Source organism: Harpia harpyja, chromosome 12, assembly GCF_026419915.1.
Source record: "Harpia harpyja isolate bHarHar1 chromosome 12, bHarHar1 primary haplotype, whole genome shotgun sequence".
In the NCBI taxonomy this organism is placed as follows: Eukaryota; Metazoa; Chordata; class Aves; order Accipitriformes; family Accipitridae; genus Harpia; species Harpia harpyja.
Window position 1 is genome coordinate 4,224,097 of NC_068951.1, and position 17,724 is coordinate 4,241,820.

General features: G+C 42.8%; 2 protein-coding genes across 8 annotated transcripts in view; one reads left to right on the plus strand and one right to left on the minus strand.

The window, feature by feature from the left end:
• The window catches only part of TRIM37 (tripartite motif containing 37), a 31,261-nt gene extending 19,859 nt beyond the window's left edge, over positions 1 to 11,402 (plus strand). Inside the window, exons 18-25 of one of the 6 annotated variants that reach the window (XM_052804947.1) lie at positions 1,116 to 1,316; positions 3,451 to 3,762; positions 5,465 to 5,593; positions 6,585 to 6,771; positions 7,458 to 7,576; positions 9,254 to 9,406; positions 10,241 to 10,325; positions 10,722 to 11,402. In XM_052804947.1, coding sequence (XP_052660907.1) covers positions 1,116 to 1,316; positions 3,451 to 3,762; positions 5,465 to 5,593; positions 6,585 to 6,771; positions 7,458 to 7,576; positions 9,254 to 9,406; positions 10,241 to 10,325; positions 10,722 to 10,725 — 1,190 coding nt within the window. In that variant the 3' untranslated portion in view covers positions 10,726 to 11,402. Of the gene's footprint in view, positions 1 to 1,115; positions 1,317 to 3,450; positions 3,763 to 5,464; positions 5,594 to 5,914; positions 6,001 to 6,584; positions 6,772 to 7,457; positions 7,577 to 8,904; positions 9,085 to 9,253; positions 9,407 to 10,240; positions 10,330 to 10,721 lie in introns of those variants that run through there. The other 5 variants (XM_052804948.1, XR_008237688.1, XM_052804949.1 and 2 more) reach the window with 5 other exon arrangements.
• A 2,362-nt stretch (positions 11,403 to 13,764) lies between these two features.
• Positions 13,765 to 17,724, minus strand: part of PPM1E (protein phosphatase, Mg2+/Mn2+ dependent 1E) — a 76,191-nt gene continuing 72,231 nt past the window's right edge. For both annotated transcript variants that reach the window (XM_052804952.1, XM_052804953.1), the window contains exon 7: positions 13,765 to 17,611. In XM_052804952.1, coding sequence (XP_052660912.1) covers positions 16,542 to 17,611 — 1,070 coding nt within the window. In that variant the 3' untranslated portion in view covers positions 13,765 to 16,541. The remainder of the gene's footprint in view (positions 17,612 to 17,724) is intronic.

The following is a 17,724-nucleotide window of genomic DNA, read 5'->3' on the forward strand; positions in this document are numbered from 1 at the left end:
CATTCACTTAGGTTTTAGTGCACTGTAAAACCTGAAGTACTTGGAGGGAATGAAGTAAAGAATCCTTACAAGTCAAGCAGAAATACATTTTAAATGTAATAATGAAAAGGTGCTCTAGGATTTCTTGCAGCCTAGAGATGATTATAGCCCAAATTAGCCGTAGGTTAATAAGACTCGAAGAAATATGTATATGGAATATCAGTATATTTATTTATGGCAAAGATACCGGAAGTGACATTCACTGGAATTGGTATTTATGCTGCTGTGGAAGTCTGCTAGTGCTTGAAAGACAGAGTTCCTTAACTGTCCTGCTTCTAGCTGCTGTTTCAAAACTACTCAAAAGTTTCTTGAGAGCTAGGCAGTTGTGGGACATGTCTGTTTCCTTCTGAAAGGATAGCCTTTAGAATAGGAGCACAGTGGCTGTAGAAACAGCATTTATTTAGGAGCTTTTAGAAAGTAATTTTTAACAGCATTTGTAAAAGCTGACGCAGTCTCTTCACTTGAGCTTCTTGCATTTACCTGCTTGCACTGCTTTCCAGTCTGAATGCTGGTAGTGTCACCTGTCTGTGTTGGAAGGGAGTTTTACTAAACCGTACAATCTTAATCTCACAGACCTAACTATTTTCTCTTAAGACTCTCTTCACCTTTTGAGTGCCTTGGCCACTATGTACTGGGAACATCATAACAGAGAGCAGAACTTAACTGAAGATCCCCACCTCCTTCACCCCCTTAATCTAACTGGGGGGGAGGGATGGGGACGTGTAGAAAGTTTATGTGCATGTCTTCAGAATAAATGCTCTTTGTATTGATCTGTTTACCAATCTATTTAAGAGATTTACATAAAAAGTATGAAGTACTCTTTTTTTTTTTTTTTTTTTTTTCTTTCCCCTTCTTCCCCACCACCCGGTGCTTTTTAGCTTAAACTTTTAGTTAGAAGCATATCTGATTGCTTTCAAAATCCATAAATCCATGAAGTAATACTGATGTCTTGTTAAGTTTCTTGGAATGTTTTCATTCCTAATCTGCTTGTAGAACTCTGTCTTTTAATTTTACAGGGAATAATGCATCACCTGTCTCATGTATATGCACACTCTTTCTCTATAACTCTTCCTTAGGTACTAGCCATGGCTACACCAGTGCAAGTGGAAGACCTTCAAGGCGGGGAGGAAGTGCCCTAGGCTCAACAGCCAGTAGCAGTTTACTAGATATAGATCCCTTAATTTTAATCCACTTGTTGGATCTAAAAGACAGAAATGGTATGGAAAACCTTTGGGGCCTTCAGCCACGTCCCCCTGCCTCTCTTCTGCAGAACAGAGGTAACTGTACATCACATATCAGATGATTTAATTCCAATGTGGAAAAGGTCTCTGAGAATGCAGTCCCAGAGTTAGAAGCAGATTTGAGGAGGGGAGGGGGAAAAGAGGATGACAGGCGGTCCTTTTCATTGATAGCTAGGCTTCTGTATCCTCATCTGTGCTCATCGGTATGCTGCATCTCACTGCCTGCTCTAACACATTCTTTGTCTTAATGGTTGACCTCAGCTTGAGAACACCAGATGACTCAACTAAAAACAGAAGTGTGTATCAAGGGGGGCCTTCTCATCTTTTCTTGGGGGATGTGACTGAACTGGCTGGCTGTTTTGTGTAGCAACATTGTAGAGAGACAGTTCATGGAGTTTCTTTGACTACAACTGTGGGAGATGAATGAAAGGCCTGTTTCTAGAAGGGGTTAGCATTGGAAAACAAAACAACACGAAACAGCTATCTGCTGAGGAAGCAGTTACACCTCTCATTTCACACAGTTTGTACACTTAATGGCTGAGAGTACTAGGAGCACAGTGTATACTAACTAGAAAATAAATCCTGGAATTTACTTTTGTATGAAAATAGCATTTAAAACAGAACTAGAAAAATGTGTGTAGTAGTAAGGCTGGAAAAGCACATGTAAGCACTTGTGGAAGGAAAATGGATCAAAATGTCAGGAGCCAAAAATAGTGATGGTATTTAAATAATTGAAGACTTCAAAGAGTATTTGTTGTTCAGTTAGGACCCTTCAACCGAAAACAGCAATTAACTTCATGTGCAGCAAAAAGCAAGATAGCTGGCAGTTCTGGCACCCATGGCTATCACTGAAGGTTGCTCGTTTCTGTTGTTTTGTTAGTGAAGAATTACAATTAAATCAAACCTCAATAATACATTTATCATGATTAAGACTTATTTGGAGCTAGCTGGCTCACTACTGCAACATCTTATTTCAGGTCATTCTGAAACAACCATTTGGTGACTTAATAGAACAGAAGAGAAATAGTGGTCCATTTGCTACAAATAAATGCTTGCTTTTGCTGCAACAGTGACATTGGGGTTACTGAATCTAAAAGCTAGCTCAAACTATTTGTTCCTTTGTGGTTGCCTTTTTAAATGCAGTCACATAAACAGGCAGATGAATTTTCTGCTGAATGTAATCCATATTTCCAAAAATGGAAGTCACTTCCATAAGTACAAAAAGGGGAGGCAGCACTTGACTAAGTCTCAGCTCTGTTTTGCCTGGAAAAAGGCTTAGACAAGAGGACCTTAAGAGAGGGTGTTGCACTTTGTGCTGCACTACTCGAGCAAGATTAAGCTCTCCTGTTGTGTTGAATGGCTTCCTGGTCATCTTCAGCTACTGGCTATGCAGCTGAAATTACCTGTTTGGCTGAGGTTCCCTTAAGGTTTGACTGTTCCCAGAGCTTATTCAAGTTGGTCAACTAAGAGAAAACAGCTGTTACATTTGGAGTTTGCCAGACTTCACCTCCTAAGGTGAAGGTTTCTAAGAGCCACTTGGCTTTATGGTTTTGAACAGCTGAATTTGCAGTGAAACACTTACAGAATTTATAACGTTTCAAATAGACATCAAAGTTGATCTAATTCTGGCTGAGCAGCATGTAGGCTTACTCGGGTATTAGCTCCTCGACCCAATCTTCTGTTGTTAGGTACTTAAGGGAATTCCTTCCCTAGTTTCAGATTTCTTTGAGTTCTGTATGTTAGCATGATACGTTGGTGGTATGAGCGCCTTACGCGCACGCAACAGATTTTATAAAAACATGTAACAAATCTGACATGAACTGGCAACCAGGCTTGTGAACTCAAGCTTGTCTGGCAACATAGAGTAGTAGCTCAGTTGTCATCAGAATTCACGCAGTAGTATTGGGACCGTTGCTTCTTCCAGTGAGCAGGTTTGGGGGCCTTCTTCCATGGCAGGCAGGGAATGAAAATCTGTGGTCCCAGTAGCTGTGCAGTGCTTGGCACCATAATAGTTAGGTTGCATACCAGTGCAGAAGAATGTCTCTCTGTCCCTCATTTTTATAGCAGGGCAAAAGGTAGAATTTTTACAGCTGTTAAAAATAGATGTCTGTTTTTATTTGAGAACGGTTTTATTTACCTGTTGCGTTCTTTAACCTTTCCTTTGGTAAAGCATCATCCTATTCTCTAAAAGATCGAGATCAGCGGAGGCACCAGGCAATGTGGCGCGTGCCACCTGACTTGAAGATGCTGAAAAGACTTAAAACACAGATGGCTGAAGTTCGAAGCAAAATGTCTGATGTAAAAAACCAACTATCAGAAGTGAGAAGCAGCAATGCTGGCTCATGTGATGGACAGCCCAGCTTCTTCTCCATTGAGCAAGGTGCTTTAGCTGCCTGTGGAACAGAAAGCTGCAGCAAGCTGCAGGAAATAGGAATGGAACTACTGACAAAGTCTTCAGTTACCAGTTGTTACATAAGGAATTGTAAGTGCATAGAAAAGGGGGGATTTAAATGTTGCCCTTACAGATGTCGGTTGTATAGGTTTATATATTCAGGCATCTGGAAATAGACCTTTTATAGTTACTCATGCTCAAGTTCAGCTGTAAGAATCTGGAAACGTAAAACCCACACTGCCTTTGAGTAAGTAAATGTTACTGAAACTGGTTTCAGCCCTTGTCGGTAAAAGCGCCAAAACTTTTGCTCCACAACCAGTAACACACCTAATGCAGTGAGAATGTTCTGAAGCTTAATCCAGTTTTGAACTGATCCTAGCTGAAGGTCATGTCTTGTTGACTGCTGCTCTGCATCTGGCCCATCTATGAACTTGAGGGTGTTCCACGATGCTTGCCAGTGAACAAAATTTTAAAATTTCAGACTTGCTATACTTTAGTAACTTGAAATCTTGCTAAAATTCAAGTAAGCCAAGGTTCTCTCTGGAGGGACTTTGCCTTTTGAAAGGTGAGTCCTTTCAAAAAGGTGCCTGTGTATTAGTCTGTTCAGGTACTGTCACTGAGTCCTAGTGGCAGCACTGGTAAGCCAGTGTGGCATCTTTTGGATACCAGCATGAAGGCTGTGCAAGTGCTTTGTTGCTTATGATCCTGAATAAAAGCACCGATTGCTAATCCTCTCTCGCTTCCCTGTTGCCTGGGAGAGATGATTTTCCAGCCTTCTGGGTTTTGATTCAAGTTACTGCTTGCATTTTGGAGCTAAGATGAGTAAGAAATATATTCTAAAAATGAGTGGACTAAAGAACCAGTAAATAGTTCCATTCCTCTCTATCCCTTTCAATACTGACCTGCAAAATGGGGCTTTTGCAACTCCAGCAAAGGTCTGTTTTGCATTTCATCGATCCCACAGAGCAGAGAATTTCTTCTCTGATGATGCACCTTAAGATAAAGAGTTGTGTTAAAGTTTGGAGCCCTGAATTGTACCATCAATAAGCCACGGAAAGATCAAGCTGCTTTGGAAGTGCTAGCTTTTGTGTGTTGTGTGGTTTTTAATACCACTTCTTTCCTTAGCAAATGCCTCGTCCCTCAAAGGTTACTAAGGCACAGGGCAGTCACTTCATTCTGCATCGGAACAAGAGGAACAGGCATACAGTGCTCTGTAAAACAGGAGCAATCTTCTGACGCACTGAAGCCTAGATCCCCCACCTTTATGGGGTGTGGTGGCAGTAGAACTTGGTGTTTTGCTGTTCCAGTTACCACTCCTCTGTTCCTCTACCTAGAGGAGTTTCTGTAGCAGGATCCACACTGACACATGCTCAGAGAATGGTTAATTTGGGAAGTGGTAAAGAGTGTGAGTCCTATGGCCTGCCTTTCACTCTTGCTTTTGAGGTCCTTTGTTACACTGGACTTTTGAATTTAAGAGCTGAAGGGATGGTTTTGGCTATCCTTATCCTTTTACACTGTCCTGATGGCTGAAGGAACTGGGTGATGGCTTTCTGAGGGATGTCTTAGTGTAAGGCAAGTGAGCATTACTGGTGTAGTGTTGGCCGCATCCATAGTTAGCTAAGCTTCCCTCTAGGCTGCATGTTTGACAGGAAGGGTGTGGAAGGAGTTTTGTGCAGGATTGGGAGTTAATGAGCAATGAGACTAGTATGGAGCTTAACTTCACTTAAGCATAAAGACAGAATACTGCAGCAGTTTGACTGAACACTTGTCACATCTTAAAATATTTTTGCAGCTGCAAGTAAGAAAAGTAATTCACCCAAACCTATTCGCTCTGGAGCAGCAGGTAGTCTGTCTTTACGAAGAGCTATGGACTGTGGGGATAGCAATCTTCGTTTAAAGGGAGACAGTCAAACTTCTGAAGGTAAACAAGGTCATCTTTACTTGTGTGATGGGATGCATCTTAGCATCTGTTGTACAAAAACTTTTCAAGAAGTCTTTTACTTGGCAGCTGAAATTTCCCTGAAACTTGACTGGATCCTTTCTCAAATCTAGTTAACGTTATTGTACCTTTGATAGCTGATCTGCTGTGAAACAGTGCCGTGCAGTTGACTTACCAGAACGTAAATGTATGTGTTACATGTTACTTCTTGTCTCTCTGAAGATGTTTCAGGAGCTAACTTTATAATGAAAATCGTAGATCAAAAAATACTGACCCAGGCTTAAATTGTGATTTGACTTAAAGGGAATTCCAGAAAACTCCGGATATATGTGATGAAAGAGTTGTATGATATTGCTGCTCCTGAGTTTTATGATGCCCTTCCTTAAGCGGTAATGAAATGAAACACCTAACACAGGAATTGTTATTTTGCCCAATGGAGTTTTGGAATGGGGTATGGCAAGTGTTTTCTTATAATGCTAAATAGATAGAGCAGACTTGGGTGAGAAACTGGAAAATACCATAAAGTCATTACACAGTGTAACTGTACCGTTTGTGCCCAGTTTCACCCTTGTCCAGGACTAGAAAGGCTGCCTTACTGCAGCCAAAAGACTTTGCCTCTATAGCTGGGAAAAATGACAGTGAAGAGGGTGGCTGTGTTACTAGAAGATAAATAGAAGATAAGTTTTAACTACACAAGATGGGGAAGGATTAATCTGTAAGCACATAGAGACCCGAGTCTCCCATCAGACATGGCAGCTGAAACAGAAGCTCTGTGTGTTTAGAGAGTGGATATCAAATGGTATGTGTTGCCCATATGTTGACTTGAAAATGTAAGGTTTTAAGAGTGAGGGTGGGGAAGATGCGCTTGTGCATACACGTGTTTGTAACCAAACTGGTGATGTAAAACAACTGGATGCTTAGCCTTTTGAAATGAGGCTCGATGTGCTTTGAGTTTCTCTCCCTCTTTTCTCAGGTGGTGTAGGGAGTTCAAAGTTGAGCAGTCGGCATCACTCTTCCAGGCCCCTGGCTAACAGCAGTGCATCTGAGGCACTGCCTAAGCCAGAGGAAAGACCTTGTGAAGGTTCAGATTCCGATGTGGGAGTTTCTGGCCTAAATGGCTTAGCTGCTGTAGAGAAGACCAGAAAAGTTGGTGCTCTAGGGTAAGGTTTTTATTCTTTTTTCTTCTTGTTATGTCCTCCTCCACCTTCCCTTGATCTAGAAAGAAAAAATACCAATCTACTGAAACCAGGTGCTTGTAGCATGGAAGAGAGATTACTTTGAAGTTTACTTGGTTGCTACTGTTCCCTCTGGACATCAATTTCTGGTTTTACAACTAGGTTACAAGTTGTCTTCTCTTTTTTTTATTTTTTCTTTTATTTGATCAGCTGTGGCTGTAGTCTGAAACTTGTATTTGAAAGGCAGGCCCAGTCTGTTTTCCCACTATTCCTTGCAAAATATCCTCTAACTGAAAGTTACCAATTTTGATTTCCTCCTGTATGACAGTATTTTTCACTGTGACTCTACTTTTCAGCAATTTCATAATAACACCTGGTTGGATAACTAAGCTAAGTGCAACGGAGTACTTGGTTGGGGTTTGTTTGTTTGTTTGTTTAAATAGTGAGAGTCACCATTTTTGGAAAATACGCATCATAAACTTTTCCAGGCTTATTTTTTTTAGATTTGAAATATTTCTCAATCAATCAAAACTGGAAGTTTAAGTGGGTACGCAAGAGACTTAAACAATGAGTAAAACCAGATGTGGCACTAAAAGGATTTGTTTCCATAGCTGGATTAAAGCTGAATTTCTAACGTGGGTTTTTGTATTTCTCCTAAATTCTTTCTTAAGGTCAAATTCTAAAGGATGTCGTACAGAAGGAGCACAGTCAGGTGGTCTGGAGAACAACTCTGAAACTGGTGAACTGCAGGGCATGCTTTCTGAAGGTGCTTCTGCAGGGCCAGAAGAAGGTAAATTGGATGTTGTAGAGGGCAAATGCAATGTGTCAACACTGCAGTGTGACAACACTATGATGATCCATTTCTGTAATGGAAATAGTTTGAAGGGGAAAGAAAAAGAGAAAAAGAAAAAAAACCCCAACTAATAAAACCTGTTTTCATGGCTGTTGAACTTCGCTGTAATATTTGGCAGCTGTAGTATAAATCTGAATGAGGAGGGAACATCTGTGTGTCACTGCTGCCTGTGGAGACATAGTGATGTTACGGTGTAGCAGGAACGTGAAGACCTGGCAGATAACGCTCCATGGTGCCGTCTGTTTCTCTGGGCTACTAGTTCCTTTTTGTACCTCTTGATAAGTCTCCAGGTCTTTGCTTTGGTGTTCAGTTGCATGGCCTTGAAAATTATCTAATTATAATAGTAGCCAGTGACCTTAGCTTTTAAGTCTTCTGCCTTCAGGGACAAACCACGTTGGTAGCTACCTCCACGTCCGCACTAGAATCTCTCCAACACTTCATTCGTGTTGGGTGTTGTGGTACGTAAGCCAGTTTCCTTAGAGACTTGGAGGAAACTTTTCCCCCTCCCTTCCTGCATCCTTTCCATGCTGGAAAAAAATATTATTGCCTTTTTTTTTTTTCGAAAGTCCACGTAGAAGAAGAGTGTTTCTTATCTTGCTAAAACTCTCCTGCCTTCCACCCCTGCACTAATTTGAATTTCAATGACTGAATTGTAGCGCAAAGCCTATATTAAGGTGCCAGCATCCATCTCTATCTGCAGTGTGCAATATTGTGTAGGAGTTGGCATTTACAGAAGGTCTCTCAGTGACAAAACTGAATTTCTGCTCTTAGTCACTGCAGCGTGATCGTGATGTGCTCTCCTGCAGCTCTCCTATTATAGCAGAGAGCCTAATAGGAAAATGTTTTAAAAACTGAAATACTTCATTGTTAAAAACCCCAGGAAACAAATATTACAATTTCTTTCCCTTCAGAGGAAAAACTACAGTAGACTTGGCACCTCACTTAACTACTTGCTTTTTCTTAGCAATGAGTATCAGCTCTGAAGAAGTAAAAGAACAGAGCAAACCCCTTTTGTCACCTACAAAAGTGTACAAAAGGGAGAGTTTTCACTGCTGTCAATGCACGCTCAAGGTCTGGCAAAACAAAGGAAGCTATCTTGATTATCAACAGCTATGGTTCTTTTTTGTAGGAAAAGCGTGGGTTTTGTGTGTGAGATTTGAATAGGGTATTGCTGCTTAAAGGGTCTGGTAGGTGCATCTGCTCCATGGGTCATACTCCCTCTTAAATGTTAAAAAAGCAACCTTTATTTTCTGTCCTAATTGTAGAGGTAGACTGAGCAGCTGGCAGGGGAGCGCAGCTCAGCCAGGAAGGAGCTGTGGACACCTGAGTCTGCGCTCAGCTGTGGTGGCATGTTGGAACTGCTCCTCTTAAGCTAAGCTGCACGGCAGAATGAGGCTGGTTTCAAAGCTGGTACCCACTGTTCTGTCAAATTCCTGAGTGCTTTGGTAAATACATTTAGCTCTGAACGTGCTCCTTCTCTCTTGTTCTCCTGCCAGCTCTTGGTATTTGATACTGGTAACTCTTACGTGTGAAAAAGTTGAATGCTCCAGCTACGTAGATCATACTGCTATCGTTTTTGCCTTGTGGTTTTTGGTTTTTTGGGTTTTTCTGCAGCTGGGGTATGTCAGAAGCATGTCCTTCATCTCCTACCAGGAATGAGCAGTGACAGTGACATTGAATGTGACACAGAAAACGAAGAGCAGGAGGATGCCACCTCTGCCTCGGAGGGGTTTAACCACGGCTTCTCCGTCCAGTCCTCAAGCGAAGGTAGAATTGAGCGTGTGAGCCCCCTTCCCCAAACCCTCCCGCGCGTCTGCCTCTGAGCTTCTCTGATACAGAACGCTGCAAAAGCGGAGATCCCTGATGGTCCTGTAGAGGTATTAACGCTCAAGCAAGCACCAATAAGATTTGGAACTCCTCTCTTGGGATCCTAATTAAAAACAGATCAAAGCAGGAGAGGGGAACTCTTCCTAGCCTTGAGAAGTCAGTTTAGGTGAGTCTCCCGGGGAAGTGTTGGAAAACCCACAGCTCTAGTTCTCCTGAATTGGGACTCCCTGTGTACCAGGATCAGCACTGTAAGTAGGCTAATTTCAGGGAGGTAACCACTGCCGTGGACATGAATTTGCATCTTAATTGGCAGGACTGTGCTTTGAGCACTTCAGTGTAGTTTCAAAAACTCATCTCCTATTTCTCTGAAAAGCTTTAACCTTCTGATCAAGTTAAAAGCTGTAAGGTGACGGCTGACGCTAGGTGAAGTTGACTTTTGGCCTGAATAAGCCTCCCACACTGCATTAGCGGCATGGCCTAACACCTCGGCTTGGTAATTGGAGTTTGCCGCTTTGCTGTGTGTCTGCAGCGGGCAGTAAAACCTCACAACTCATCAGGAGAACCAAAACATCGCTCCTATCTGTGCTTGACTTAGAGGTATCTTAAATTTAAAACCCTGTGGCAGTCCTAACTCTGCGTCAAGCACATCGTGTACCCGTGTACTGTGGATGAAGTACAACACAGCGGGCCCCGCAGGTGATGAAACGTTAACTTGCTGTGTTCTGATTGCTCATCTGGTAAAGGTGACTGGGTTTTTGCTTGGTTTGTTTTCAGCCTCGGAGCGGTGCTCGATGTTCCCAGAGGGTGATCAAGTCGGTCCCGATGATCTCGGCTTTGTTACTGGAGAAGACAGCACCAGGTAATTGTAACCATTTGCCCTAGCTAGCCTGCGAGGTGGCTGTAGCCCTGGGCATGCACCGTTCCCGTGCTGCCCCTCGAGCTGCAGAGATGAGGCAGCGTTCGTCTTCTCGTGAGTAGACGGGCGGGCGTTTGCGCAGCCTGACCCGCTGCCGTGGGGCTGCCCTGCCTCCCCAGGGCCACGCGGCTACCTTCGGGTTTAAGGAGTCTTTAGAAATCACACAGTGCTGAGGGAGGGCTAGCTGAGTTTTGCGTGCTGATGGAGTTGTTGCTAGAAAACTGTTTGGATTTAAGTACCTGGCATCAAATTTTTGACTCCTGAAATGGTGTCTGCTTGAAGCTGTAACGCTGTCCCTGTATGAGGGTTTTCAATGAAAGCTGACTTTCTTTGGAGCAGATAGAGAACCTTGAAGACCTGCCGGCTCATGTCCCTGGGAAGAGGTGTGTTTATTCACTGGAGCTTAGTCCAAGGCTGCTGTTGGTGGCTGTGTGCGCACTCCATTCTGTCAGACACCCTCGTGTGGTTCTTCTGCACTCATCTTAAACCTGTTTCTGGGGCAAAATGACCTTTGAAGGCCTTACACTAAAGGTTGCTGGCTCTGCCAGCTTCAGATGCTCTGAAAAAATGTCCAAAAGGTGCTGGAGCCCTGTTTCAGGATGTGTCCCCTATTGTGTCATTGGAATAACCACAAACGCTTGAGTGTCCTCATTTTAAATGGTATGAACTGCTTGTGTAAGGCTGCCACGTCCCGTGGACGTGATGGATGGAGGGTTGGGGTAAGGCAGCTGGCACAGGAGCTGTTTTCCTCACTCTGGGGTGTGGACCAACTGAACCCGTTGCCAAACTCTTTGCCACTGTGCGTCACGTTTTGAGCTGCTAAACTACTTGTGAAGCTATGATGAAAGCTGAATACCTGGTTAGCGATAAAGCATGAGTAACTGTAACCGATAGTTGTCCTTGTCTCAGCTGGCTGTACTGACGTTCGTTTCTTTATGAATGTTCCACGGTGTCAGTGCTGTACAACTCCTAGTTTGAAACTGTTTGCACTTTGTTAATAAAATGAATGTTGAAATCTGGTGTGAAGTTTTAGACGTTTGTGTGTAAATAAGTAAAAGGGGAGGAGAGGCTGGCTGCCGGGGGAAGTAGTACACTGCTACTGCCATGCTTGACTTGTGCTTTAGTACAGGGTTGCTGTAATGCCTGACTGCTTATAGAATAACTTTTTCCTGCCATACACCTGTCCCTTTTTTCCTGAATTATTCAATGAAAAGTGCTTAAACCCATCTGGGCTGTTTAAAGCTATGTTTGTAGAAGCCAGGCCAAATGCTTAAATCCCCTATATTCAAATAGGAATTGAGGAGGAGCCACAGTTTTTACCCAAACTTGGTTTTGTGTTTCTGGGCTGCAGGAAGGAGGTGCAGCCCTGAGCTGCCTCGTGCACAGATCGTTCCTGCTGCTGCTGCGCACTGACGGTGGCCTGTGACAAGCTGCACGTGATGGTGGCGCGTTGTGAGTGTTTACTGTTGTACAGGGCTGCATGTTGATTATTACACACTGCTCAATTAGCAGTAATCATGGAGCTCTGCCTCTTCAACACTCACAGATGCTTTACTCTTAATAAGAGGCCCAAGCTGAAGGAAAATTACTTTGATTAGTCACGTGATCGGTTCAGAAGTTTGTGTCCAGCCTTTGCAGGGACAAGAAAGGAGCTGGTACCATAGTGGTTTGCTCACTGTATGGTTATATATATATATAGTTATATATATATAGTTATATACAGCTGGTTTTTAAACAAGAGGTGGGGAAAAAGGCTTGGAAGACTTATTTATCTAATTAACATAGGCTGTGCCCTAACAGCCCCTTCCCTTTCTGGCTGTGAAACCGGTGGGCCCTGAGTGCTGTACAGGCCAGTGCTGAGCCACGTTGTTCTCTGTTACACGTCACACAAAGGAAATCTGCTTGCACAGTAAAGACATTTAATTCAGATGTTGGTTGCTGTCTTTGGTAGCTCTTAAATAAACAGACTATCTGAAGTGTGGTTTAAATTACTGTTTTATTAAGATATTGGTAAAACTTCAACAGTTTTTCCTGTATAAACAGCTTTCATAAATAAAATATGGATGACTAATACATGGTTATAACTAAACTCATATGTGAACTGTAGAACAAGATTGCAAATGGAAAGTTGTAATGCTGATAAATGGTTAGCTTTAATTTATTCACTTCATAAAGAACATGTTAGTTTCATGAACAAGATCATACAGACAGGTCAACAGGAGCACCCAGTGCAGCAACTGCCACCACGCCTGGCGAGCTACGCAAGTACTGGTGCAGGAGCAGAAGTACTCGGGTGATCTCAGCCAGCTTCCCCTGTTCTTGTTCCAAGGTGTCTTCTAGGGTGAAGGAGAGAAAAAAAAACCCTAACAAAATGCGATTGCAACGCACAATAGTTGTACTAGACCCTAAGAGGTGGGGTTTATTTTTTTCGTTAGCTTCGATGCTGGCAAGTATAGTGCGATCGCCTGATTAGCGAGGACTGGAAAAGGATATGAACATTGAAGTCAGAGGTTGTGTTAATGCTTCATTATTACTTATTGCACATGATACAAGGGTAGAAAGTTTTGTTCCTGTTGCAAAGAGGATATGAATTAAAGAAAGATTGCCCTAAATCACAGGCATGAACAAAGCTGCAGTATCCCCTTCGATGGCTTTGTTTATGTGACTAGTGCCGAGTGAATAAATTGTGCTAAAAGAGCCCCTAATTTAGACCAATCTTTCTCATTTTTTTTTCCCGCAGAACATTGCCAGGGTCAGGAGGATTTAGTGAGGAGATAGTGGACCTGAACTACAGCAGCCATGTCTATAAACACAGAACTCGTTATGCCTCATCTTATCTGCCCATAGGACAACGCATTTCTCAGTGACACACAGTGTTCCAAAAACAGAGCGGAGTTTCTATGACGATGTACCACTATAAATGTGGCGTAAGTTAAAAGTCTGCTTTGACATTGTCCTTCAGTGTTAGAATGCAATCTAAATCAAATGCTGAATGGTTTTAACTTGCAAGGACAATTGATGGCACTTCTAGGTAAAGAGAAGTTATATACATGCGTTTCCACCCACCTTTAGTGCAAATCGAAATGGGTTAACAGCTCCCTGGTCTGGTGCTATACTGCTCTCTGCAACGCAGACATTCCTCAGAGTTGCACATTTAAAAAGTGTACACAGGAAACTACCAGAGTGGGGATTGAGTGAATCCCGCTAGTACTCACAGTGAAGAGCTTACGAGCAAGTTTTGAGCAGCTTCAGACAAACAGCCTGGTTTCTCAAAACCAACGCAATTTAAAAAAAAAAACAAAGAAAAAAAGAAAGAATGTCTTCACTACCTACCTCCTAGTTCTGCAAACACGGTTAACACGTAAACTGAAACTGATGCGGGTTGTGTTAACGCGGAAAAGGGATACTTCAGCTCTTTCTTTATTGGAAAGATTAGTTATACAAATTTCACCACCACTAAGATACACGATAAAAATACAAAACACAGGTCACAGACTGAATCTCAGTATCAACAGTTAATAAATACAATTAGATACTTTTATAGTAGCCTAATATTTTTACATTGTCACCAGATAGACAATCAAAGTACGAGATACAGAACACTTAGATACCATTAGAGAGGGATTATTGCTTACGTTAGCAAGCAGCAAATAAGGGCACAGGATTTTGAACTGAAGAGAACTACTTCCTATCACCAGTGGCATTAAGAGAAAACACTGCATTTCACAAAGCACTGCTTTTTTGTCTAGTGTGTAGAATCAAGAGCAGCATATATCAGACCAATAACCACTACTTTTAATATTATAGAACTTTAAAGGACTTACCTTACAAATGGTTCCTATCTACTCTATAAATATGCATTTAGTGAAGAAATGAACACTTGCTATCTATACAATGTTTTTACCTGACCACACTGCAACTACGATGGTAGATTTTTTTTCTCCTAGCAAGATAAATGGTATGAGTCGCAGAATTATCATTTATGAATCCACACCTAAAAAGCTAGATCCTTCCCAGAACAGCACACATGCAGCCCAGTGCTCTTCAACTGCTCCTGCAGACTGGGAAGAAGTTTTATCATCCATCACGGCTTTTCATTCTAGTTTACTCACACAAAGAATTGCACTTACACCACCTTTCTCCCCAAAGCACGACAGTCAGCTCTAAGATGGACTTTCAATGCGTCATTATTACTGTGAATAATTTAAAACAAAGGCACCGCAGAGATGCCCCAGAGTTGCATATTTTACCGTTTCATGGTTTCATCAAATTTCCTCAGTAAATCTGACTTGGAACATATGCTGCAGCTAAAGAGAACGTTGACAACAGCTAAGGCTTAATAAGATGACAGATAAGAGCCAATGATCCCATAAGATTAAACAAAAGTCTGAAAAAGATCAAAGGAATCTAAAGCCACACTCCAACTCCTGGTTGCTCACGAAGCCTTTTGCTATTCATCAGATTGCTTTTAAAATAGTGCATCAAAGATAGAAGCAGCGGAAATTGGCAGAATTCAAACCTTGCCATCTCGTCATCTTGAATAATCTCCTGACTACTTAATATTAAAATACTTCGCAAATTCTAGCTAAATACTAATACTGTTATTAAATTGTTACTGCTAAAATGATATGAATTGTACAGTAAATGCCTGTGAAGACTCACTTTATTCATACTCTTCCAAATGTCTTGCTGTAACAAAGAATAGTAACAGGGTGTGCACTTAGCAGAGCTGACGGGAATCGTCTGCTTACTTACGTCCCAATTAACCGCTCCCCTAAGGGTTTAACGTCACCTTGAGAGTAGGGAAGAGCTGGTGGGTACTGTTTGTTTCCCGGTTTGATAAATAACGCTCTGCTTATGAAAATAAGGACAACTGACATTCCTCACTTTCCTTTCTGAACCCAAGGTTTAACTGAAGCAGAGCTCTGGCCTGTGACTGAGTTTCACCCCCTCTACCCAACCCCAAGCGCAGCCCCCGCTCATCCACGTCCACGGCATTTCCGTCCACTTTGGATTGCTCCGGCAGCCCGGCATCCATTCCTACACATGCTGGAAAACACCAAATTGCAGCAGGAACGCTCCTTGTAGACATAGCGTCCTACCGTCCTTCATGCTGCAACTTTGTATTAAATTATGCCTTTGCCATCTAGAAACCGTTACCGAAACCAAACAGCTCATCAAATTGCTCATTATCTCTCGCAAGCAGTTCTCTGGTTTGACTGGTTGAGTGACAGTAGTATTGTACTGAACTTCTCCACAGATTGGTTTCTTTTAAGACCTGAGATGAAGTTGCAGTGGAAAGAGGTTGGCTCAAAGCATTAAGCACAATCATGTTCAATTAAAACTAATTGAGAACAGTTTCCTAAACTGACAAATGAGAAAAAATGCCACTAAAAGCACCAGAAAGATACGAAATTCCCTACACTGCACCTCTAGCCATAGGAAATAATTTTTTTAAAAACTACAAAAAACAGTTTTCTTCATATTCCACATTTTATGTTACATGAAAAAAATAGGTAAATTATGAGTCTGTACCTCAACTGGAGTCTGAGAACAGAGTAGCAGGAGCTTAGTTTGTCCATTCCTAAGTTACCTGGTAAAACCCTGTATGGCTTTTAGTCGTCTACCTGCAAAAGTGGATGTAATTTTCTAATTCATCTTAATGCTCGCCTGAAATAAACAGAAAGCAGAACACAAAAAAAAACCCCCACACCTTGACTTCTACGGAAACTTCCCCCCCACTCTACAAAAATTTGGCAGTTCTAAACCAGAATCTTTCTTTACGTATTGCTCCAGAGACGTACCTCAGGCAGGTTCAAATTTCTGTGTTGTCAAAGACTGTTCCCCAACCGTGACTATTCACGTGAACCCCCTGTTTGGCTTTCACCGGTGAATGTGGCTAGATACGTGGGTGTGGGTGTGTGTGCGCGGGTGGTCGGGTGGCTGTGGCATTGCTCAGGCTGGCACCACCAGCGAACTTTATTGAGATTGAAACAACTACATTTGTTCATTCCTAGATCTATTTACACATGGTTTGAGCTTTGCAGGGGACTGGAGTACAGTTCTGAAATGCCCACCTTTTTTCGCTTTCTGATGATGCCAGTTTTATTTTGGGAATGTCTACTTTGGGAGTCTGACGGGGAAACACAGGGGAGATGGTTACATTTTACAGCATTGATGAAGGTATGAATCTGGTATACAATTACTTTGTCTTCGCATCAAAAACATGCTCTCGCTGTAAGCGCTATGACTAGCCAGCCTCCACCACGGGAAGTGTCTTACCGACAACCTCGTGCTACCGCGGCCCCGGACAGGTAAGGACAGACTCGATCCTTCTCTATGGGAAGGCTCACGAGCCAAGAGCGGCGTGTGAAACTTTGGTTTGAGCCTGGCTCCTCGTCGCCTCTTCCCGTTACAGAGCCGGAAGTGAAAGAACGCAGCTCGTTTTCCCAAGGATTTGAACAGTTCATCTTCCAGCCCAAAGAAGATGGTGGATAAACCCTTCACCCTGTAGATGCTCTGCCCTGCAGCACCCACACTAAGCGGAGCGTTGTACTCCCTGGGATTGCTCTGTCCACAGATCGGTGACGTGGTGCGCTCCGGTGGTTCGTTCTTCAGCGTTAAGCCATTGATCAAATTCGCACTCTTTGGTATGCCAGGACTAAACACTTGAATCGGTGGCAGACATTTGGCACTCTGAGGTGTACTAGTTTCTGTTTTTGTCAGGTCTAAATAGCCTTGATCATCAAACAGGTTAATGCTGGACCCTATGCTTAAGCTAGTTCTGTCGGTGAAGGAATCCACTCGTCCTTCATACCCTAGGTCTGCAGGTGCTGAGCACTGGTGCTGGGGCCACGGTCGTTTGCAGTCTCCATGGTTTTCCTTATCTTCCCCGCTGTCTTCTTGCCCACCTTGAAAAGAGTTCTCTGTCCAGTCTGACTCCTCGCTAACATTGACCGCTGCGTTCATGTCCCTGAGAAATACCACAATGACAGTAATGTTGTCGCTGGAACCGGCATCCCGAGCAGATGCCACTAATTTATGTGCTACCATGCTGCTGTCGCCATTATTCTCCTTTAGATGGTCAGCCACCACTTTGACTGCCTCATCGGGATTGACTGTGTCATAGAAGCCATCGCAGGCTAAAATGAGGTAGTCTTCAGAGCCATCTAGTACAGTGGAGGCAGAGTCTGCGTCCCCACAGATATATGGCTTGTGCTCAGCGTCCCCTGCGGAAAAACAACACACAGATACACAAGACCGTGGGTTTGCAGCCACAGCATCTGGAAGCCCTTTTATTAACACAGCGTGGAGCCAATGACTCTTACCCCAAGTTAAAGCA